The sequence below is a fragment of the Plectropomus leopardus genome, unplaced genomic scaffold (genome assembly GCF_008729295.1).
Source record: "Plectropomus leopardus isolate mb unplaced genomic scaffold, YSFRI_Pleo_2.0 unplaced_scaffold2049, whole genome shotgun sequence".
NCBI lineage: Eukaryota > Metazoa > Chordata > Actinopteri > Perciformes > Serranidae > Plectropomus > Plectropomus leopardus.
The window spans coordinates 1-8,514 of NW_024622150.1; the positions used below are offsets into that span (position 1 = coordinate 1).

The 8,514-nt window shown below is 43.8% G+C and overlaps 1 protein-coding gene across 1 annotated transcript; it reads right to left on the bottom strand.

The window, feature by feature from the left end:
• Window positions 1-56: 56 nt before the first annotated feature.
• On the bottom strand, window positions 57-6,943 carry LOC121965547 (G protein-coupled receptor 137Ba-like). Its single transcript, XM_042515689.1, has 7 exons — window positions 6,426-6,943; window positions 4,283-4,332; window positions 3,544-3,766; window positions 2,939-3,088; window positions 1,648-1,776; window positions 739-860; window positions 57-363 (listed from the first exon to the last, which is right to left on the bottom strand). The coding sequence occupies exons 1-7, from the start codon at window positions 6,825-6,827 to the stop codon at window positions 243-245; spliced, it is 1,197 nt and encodes a 398-aa protein (XP_042371623.1). The 5' UTR covers window positions 6,828-6,943; the 3' UTR covers window positions 57-242.
• Between the last annotated feature and the right edge of the window lie 1,571 nt (window positions 6,944-8,514).

The window sequence follows — 8,514 nt, forward strand, 5'->3', positions numbered from 1 at the left end:
CCCTCAGGGCGTCGCTGGCGCGCCCTTAGTGGGTTTTTGGAGCGTCCTGAGGGGGGCGCTGGAGCGTCCTGTAGTATTAACACTGATCTGAATATGACCCGTGTAGGAGCCCTGCTGAACATTCTGGTATTTTCTCTAAATTCTCTACAGTGACTCTACGAACTTCTATATCAGTGATGCTAAAAACACAATAACTGATCGGTGTCAAAGTGCAGAGTGATGCTGTACAGTGAAGAGAGGGATTATGGGTAAGGGTGGAGCTCTCCGGTGGCGGCGGTGGTGGTCAGGCGCTGCTCGTCGCTGTTGGTGTGCACAGTGAAGCTGCTGTGGCGGCTGCCCCAGTCGTAGCAGTCGGAGGAAAGACTGTCAGAAAGAGTACGAAATTCATTATTATTATTGTTATTATTATTATTATTATCGTATGCTGCAGTATATCAGTTGGAGACGACACCATGTTAATATCACGTAAATCAAATGATGATTGTCACACAAGGCTTTCTCCTGCTAGTAGGCGAAACGGTGACTATAAGTCAGTTTTGTAGACGTCATGAGGCTGAGACTTTCATCAAACTTGAGAAATTTGGGGCAGACTGGACATTGTACGCTCAACTTACACATCATCCAGTTTTATGGTGAAACATGCGAAATGGCCGCTGATGCATCGCCGTTCAGCAAAAAACTCACAATTTTTCCAACACAATATAAACAGGGACACGGTGACGTCGAAGATGCTCGTACCTCGCTGATGCATTCTGGGGAGGAATGCTCCACGCCAGGTCATCGTCGCTGTCGTACCGACGAGGGTTGTCAAAGAAATATCCTCTGGAGGACAGGACATGGTTTGGTATCCCAGCAGTGCTCTGAGGAGACAAAGAGTCGACGTGAAAACACGCAGAGGTTCTGCTGATAAAATCCATCAAAAAAATCCACGAAAAAACCTTCGTACTGGCGTCTGACTCTGAAGAGGGCAGGGGCACGTTTCACTTTCAGTTTAAATCCGATGTTTTTATGGAAGATGCATGTTTGGGAAGTACCGAACTTCGGACCGATTAAACTGGATTATAATGTAAAGTTTAAAGAAAGTTTGTCCGTTAAGCTTGAACCCTAATTAATCAAACAAGCCAATTAAACCATCGGTATGTTGGCCGTTTTAATGTGGAGGCATGTCAAAAAATGTTTTCCACAAATTCAAAGTAACATGGCATAAACATCTAAAAATGTTTGTTTTTTTAGATAAAGTATTTCTTTAAGTGTTAACCACAGACCTTTACAACCAAAACGCCCATTGACCCCAAGACGAGGGAGCTCGAAGTCCAAAAACTCATTTCTGGGTTTTAGCGCTCATTCCTGTATCACTATGTTTGGTCGGAAATCAAAGTACTGGCCACTTTGAAATGCTGACCTCATGAAAGTTTAGGTGAAAAGTCAGAGGATCGCCAAAGTCAGTAGGATTCATCCTCTGGGGAACATGAATGTCTAAGAAAAAAAAATCAGCAATCCATCCAGCTTTTGTTGGAATAAGTCAGTTTGAGCCAAAATGGTCAACTAACCAAACAAGACACCATCTTTGTCGTCCCTAGATTTACGCTACAGCTAAACGAGGTGCAAGTCTGTCAGAGGTCACCTGACCCCACCAGGAGGACTGACCCTTTCCTGAGGCGGCCGGCGGACCCTGAAGAAGAAGACGACCAGCGAGGTGGGCAGCAGCTCCCAGACGAACAGAATCACTCCGAACACGATGTAACCAGCGTCTCCCAGCGATGACCGCAAGTCCGCCTGGAGACAAGAAGACAGGTCAAAGGTGAAAAGTAAGTCAGTGATACTCAAATTATGGCCCTCAGGCCAAATCTGGCCCATGATAGAGGCCCCAACGCCAATCCTAACCCTGATCATGCTAACACTAATTCAGATTATTCCTGACATCCTGGAAACATCCTAATATCATAAAAATCCTAAGATCCTAGAAACGTCCTCAAAACCACAGAAACTTCCTAAATTTGTAGGTATGTCCTAAAATCCTAGAAGCATCCTAAAGTCCAAGAAATGTCCTAAGTTCCTAGAAACATCCTAAAAACCTAGAAATGACCTAAAATTGTAAAAAGGTCTTGAAATCAAAAACATCTTAAATTTTAGAAACATTCTGGAACTTTAGAAATATCCTAAATTCATGTGTATGTCCTTAAATCATAAAAACATCGTTACGTCCTAGAAGCAGGGCTGGGCGATATGGAAGTAGAAAAGTGGAAAAGTCTCAATTTTTTTCACATCAGTCGATATTGATATATATTACGATATACATCAAATCAATATTTCTGTGGAGCTTAAAGGTTCCTTTGACTCCTCATTGAGATATGAAGATATCATCAGGTTAATTTAGGTTTAAATATTTATTTTCTGTCAGACATTGAACATGACAAATATACTGTAGAACAGCATCACCAGCTGGAGGACCTATTCTACTAAAACTCACAGAGGTCCAGTTACTAAAATGTCCTCCCAGCAAAGGTCCGAGCCTCATACCTAAAATCAATATCACCATTAACTGAACATTTTACTTTGATTACGATTAAAGAACAATTATTTTGCTCTTTTTTGTGGTTTGTTTTTTGCCCTCATAGTTCACTGACACAGTGTCATGTGACCATGGTGTGTTGGAGTGTAATAAACATGATTTATTATTATTTATTTAACTTTCCAGCATTATATAAAAATGAAAAGCTCCATCTGAAACAAACTTCAGTAAATTGAAGCACATTGTGCTGATAATAGGCCGACCTCTCCTGACTGCAGGACTCTGACTTCAGCTTCTGTCAAACTTCTGTGCTGTTAATCATTTTACTCAGGAGTTAAAAACTTTTGAGTATGCCATGTCATGTCATGTTCATAAGTCATGTTAAAGAACTGGTGAACACCTGTGGACAGTTTGAATCCACCTCACCTGGTCTGAGACATTGTACCAGTCATAGTCGAAGGAGTTGATGGTCTCGATGTCGGTGAGTGCGAGCACCACCAGGTTGTAACAGGCCCGTGATGCGTATAGCAACACCACCATGATGCCAATCAGAGTCACCTGACACACCGACGTCCCCTGTACACACAGGTGTTACTCATTATTATTCATTTTAATACAGTTTTTAATGTCATGCCTGTGTGATGTAATGATGTTTATAATGGGTTCCTGACAGTCATGGAAAACTTTGAAAATCCTGGAAGGATATACCAGGGACTCTCACTAATGTCAAATTGAATAAATTGCCACAAGGCATTCTTGTGATATTGAGTTCACAAGAATGAGACAGACGACGTCACAGTGACCTTTGACCACCAAATCCAATCAATTCATCGTTGATTGCAAGTGGACGATTGTGCCAAATTTGAAGAAATTTGCTCAACGCGTTCTTGAGATATTGCATTCACGAGAATGAAAAAGACAACCCAAAAATGTAATGCTCCCATGGCTATTGCCGGCATGAAGGCATGAAAAGTTAGCACATGGTTTTTAAGTTAACAGTATTTTGTCTCCAGAGTAACCTGAGACTTCACCTTTGACTCCAGGTAGATGTTGGCCAGTGACATCTTGGCGACCTTGTAGAGGCAGACGGACAGCGAGACGGCGCAGAGGACAAACAGGCTGTCATTGATGGTGACCCTCACTAGAACAATGGTCTTCACGTCAGCGGCCGTCATTTTGACCAGCAGGGCACAGACCAGATTAACCACCAGGAAGAGAAGACTGACGCCCAAAAAGACCAGGTACAGAGGGAGTCTGGAGCAGGAGACACAGGGTGAGAGCTGCTCTGAGTGAAATACCATCTATAACAGTGGTTCCCAACTAGTGGGTCGTGGTCCAAAAGTGGATTGCAGGTCCCTTCTGAATGGACCTCAAAGGACTATAAACTTGTTAACTTTCTTAAACAAAAAAAAAAAAAAACAAAAAAAAAAACAACCATTCACTTCATTTTGAGGTACCTTGAATTTCAGGGAAAGAGCTTTGATGTTTCTGTTCATTCTTGCATCATGTTTTATTTCTTTTTGTTCTAAGTCAACTGAAATTTTGTGAAATAAAGTGGAATATGTGGTCATTTAGAATATGTGGACCTTGAACTAATGACAAAGGAGAAATCTGAACCCCACGACTGGACAAGTTGGGAACCACAGATCTATCAGCTTTAACTGCATTTTAAAAAACACACTTTAACATTCATGTTCAGTCTGATCATGTATAAGATTTGGAGTTTCATTATGAGTTTTTCGGTCAGAGTGAGTTGGTTGAAGAGGTTACCTGTACTTGAGCAGTGCAGGTGTGTACTTGGACTTTGCCTTGAAGTAAACCTGTGAAGAGAGACAAAAAGACTGATCACACTTACAGCAGGATGGTTTCTTCAGCTTGGCTTCAGCCGTCTGAATCTTGTCCGTTTGTTTCTTACATGGCTAGCTACATCCAGGAGAAATAGTGCGAGTATGTTGAAAGTCGGTTTACAGACATGACAACAAAACCATCATATTTTTTATTCAAGTGAAAGTTGTCAGTTATCGAGTACTGCTTTGTTGACGTTCTGGTGTTGGTTGCCACATGCTTTTATTGACTTAATATAACCGCTGAAGCTTCTATAACGACTTAAGGATTTACAATGATATTAGTGATATAGACGACTTGAAGTGATATAAACTATTTTGCAAACAGAAATTATAGGCAGAGGGACAAGGTTACAGAAATTCTGTTTTTTGTTTGTTCATTCCTCCACGTGATGGCTGGCCCGCTCAACCACTCACTCAGCCAATTTTAGTGTCTTTGGATTAAACGACAAAAATGAGAAGATGCAACGTCATCGAACGTTGGACTGACTGCAGTTTTTTTTTCGGGGATGATCAGTGCAGCAGCTGCCTCTCCTCTTCATCCATTCATCCGTAGCAGCTGGCAGACTCAGAAATAGACCATAAAATAATGACAGACTAGAAATGACACCTTTTTAGCAGCAGCTTTACAGCATTTGCTCCAGAGAGCTGAGATGACGAAGGGTATTTTTCAAACTAAACATCACGGTGTCTTATTTCCTTAATGAGTGCACCTTCAGTCAGAGAGCAGGGATTAATGGATGAAATGAGCTGCAGATGGAGGGCTCTGAGGCAAAGTACTAATACAAAACTGTAAAAAAAAGTCCACTAAAGGTAAAAGTCCTGCATCGAAAAAGTCCAAACTGAAGAAAATGTGGTTAAGTTGCTGAGGTTATTTTGTTTTGTATTTGTTTCGTCAGCAACACTGGAGATTGTAGAACCTATAAACTAGAACTTTGCCAAAATTCTTGAAAAGTCCTAAAATCCAAGAAACATCCTAAAATCCTTGAAAAGCCCTAAACTCTTAGAAATGTCCTAAAATGCTAAAAAAAAAAAAAAAAAAAAAAGTCCTACAATCTGAGAAATGTCCTAAAAAGCCAAAAAAAAAAAAAAAAAAAAAAAGTCCTACAATCTGAGAAATGTCCTAAAATGCTGGATGCACCACAAGTCCAGCACCAATCCATTCTCCACTAATACCCACACCAGTTCCAGTGCATTCTATACTAGCGCAAGTACCAGTGCCAGCACCAGCCTATGCTTCACTAGTTCTAGTACCAGTACCAGTACCAATACCGGTACCAGTACCAGTGCATGCTCCACTAGTTCCAGTGCATGCTTTACTATTACAAGTACCACTCCATGCTCCAACAGTACTCATAACAGTGCATGTTCCACCAGTACCAGTCTATTGTCCACCAGAACCAGTACCAGTTACAGTACCAGTACCAGTACCAGTACCAGTGCATGACCCACTCATGCCAGTTCTACTGTTTGCTCCACAAGTACCAACAAGTGCATTTTCCACTAGTACCAGCACCAGCACCAGCACCAGTACCAGTATTAGTACCTCTACCAGTCCATGCTCCACCAGCACCACTACCAGTGCCAGCACCAGTACCAGTACCATAACCAAGACTAGGACCAGTACCAGTACCAGTGCCAGTAGCAGTACATGACCCAGCCATGCCAGTTCTACTCTTTGCTCCACAAGTACCAACAAGTGCATGTTCTACCAGTACCAGCACCACTACCAGTCCATGCTCCACCAGCACCACTACCAGTACCAGGACCAGTACCAGCACCAGCACTAGGAACAAGACTAGGACCACTACCACCACCAGTACCAGTTACAAGTACCAGGACCAGGACCAGAGCCATTACCATTACCATTACCAGTACCAGCACCAGCACCAGGACCAGGACCAGGACCAGGACCAGGACCAGGACCAAGACTAGAACCAGGACCCCCTGTGTGCTCCAACAGTATCAGTACCAGTACCAGTTTCAGTTCCAGTACAAGTTTATGTTCCACCACTACCAGTCCACGCTCCACCAGTCCCAGTCCTGTCCCAGTGGTGGCGGCGGCTCACCTGTGCGCAATAGAGGTTCATGAGGCTGAGTGTGAAGAACTGCAGGCAGACAGGGAAGCAGTAGAGCAGCCAGAAGGCGAAGGGTCCGAGCGCGTTGGCGGTCACGCAGTCTCTGAAGTAGAAGGAGAAGAGGAGGGCGCGCAGGGCGGCCCACAGCAGACACAGGAACAGGAACGCCGTCTGGTAGCTGAAGCGCTTGTGCCGGTAGCGCAGCACCAGCCACAGCTGGGCGTAGACGAAGGCGAACAGCAGCGAGTAGAAGATGGTGTAGGCGATGGTGAGACCCAGCTTCACGTAGGGAGGGATGGCCGGCGTGATGGTGGGAGGGGGAGGGAGGTGGGAGCCGTTGCCGGCATGCTGCTCCTCCCGAGCCGGAGTCCCCTCCATCGCCTCCCCATTCATCCCCCGTGGAGAGGGAGTGAGGGGGGAGCTAGAGATGGAGACTGGAAGAAGACGAAACGTGTCCAAGCTCGTTAGACGGATCCTTCAAATCCATCCGCATCCATCCTCCAGACACACCGTCTGACTCACAGCGAGGAGCAGCAGCAGCAGGAGGAGGAGGGACACCGCCCCTCTTTTTGCCGGTGCCTGCTGCACAGCCATTGGTGGCTGTCAGTCACGTGATCACGCTCCCCTGCAGGCGATTGGCCGAGCAGGAGGAGGGATGCTGCAGAGAGGAGAGGAAGGTGGAGAGATGGATCTGGAAGGAGAGAGAGGTAAACTGGGAGCTGTGGTCCGCGACACACACACACACGCACGCACGCACGCACGCACGCACGCACACACACACACACACACACACACACACACGTCCTCGTACTTATATCTTTGTGAGGACCCTCAGTGAAATAATGCATTACCGAGCCCCACAGCCTAAACCTTAACCATCACAACTAAATGCCAAACCACAGCCCCTACCCTAACCCCAGCTGGACTCTAATTGCAACCTGGATCCTAAAACCAAGTGTTAACCTTCCAACAGTCCTTTGAAGAAGTAAGGACTGGTCAAAATGTCCTCCCTCTACCTCTTTTTTTTTTTTGGTCCTCACTATGTTGCATGTAGAAGAAACACACACATACACACACACACACACACACACACACACGGTGTCACAGCAGCATCACAGGCGACTCCGACTGATACTGGTTTATCAGACAGATACTGGTGGATGCTGATGAATGTGTTTTGTGGCAGCAGTGATCTGATTATTTTATTGCCTTTTTTTAATAGAAATAGTATTTGAATGTTTTTTGTATCTCTGATGAGTAAATTTAACATAAATGAATGATAAAATGAATGAACAAGGTAATAAATCAGAGATAAAGAACAAAAAAACCCTACATGTCCTAATAAAGAACTGAATGATTTAACAAACAGATGAATGAATGAAATCCCTGTTAAAAAGTCAGAAATGTCCCTATGAAAATGTCAAAAAAAGCTGAAATGTCCCTGTGAAAAATGTTGAAATGCCACTGTCAAAACTTCCAAAAAGGCTGAAATGTTCATTAAAAGATGCAGAAATGTCCCATTAAAAACATTAATGTTCCTATCAAAAATGTTGAAATTTCCCTGATAAAATGCTGAAAAGCTGCTCAGCCCCATTAATTGCAAAAAGGGTCGTTATGGTAATCAGTTAATTTAACACTTTAATATTGTGGAGGTATAACGAACAATGCAATGGATTTATTAGAGCTTTGGCATTGTCTTTGAATTTAAAAATCCCCCCCCCCCCCGTGAAAATATGAAAAGTTTTCCAGAAGACGATAATCTCCTGCTCCTCCTGCTCCTCCTGCTCCTCCTGCTCCTCCTCCTCTCTGCAGCTCTTCTTCTCTGCCTTTACATAACAGGAGGTTGTTAGATAACAGAGGATGCTGTGCAGCTCGTCTCAACACGCTGACGACAAAGATGCACGTTTGGTTTTCATCCAGCGCTCTGCGTCTGTTTGTTCCTCTGATGGTGTCGGATGACGTTGATTTGAAACAGTAAAAATAATTCAGATGTTTGACGATCATTTACGACACCTTTTACTTCAGCTTATAATGCCGCCTCTGCAGTCATGTTTTATGTAACATGTTAACCGAATAACCC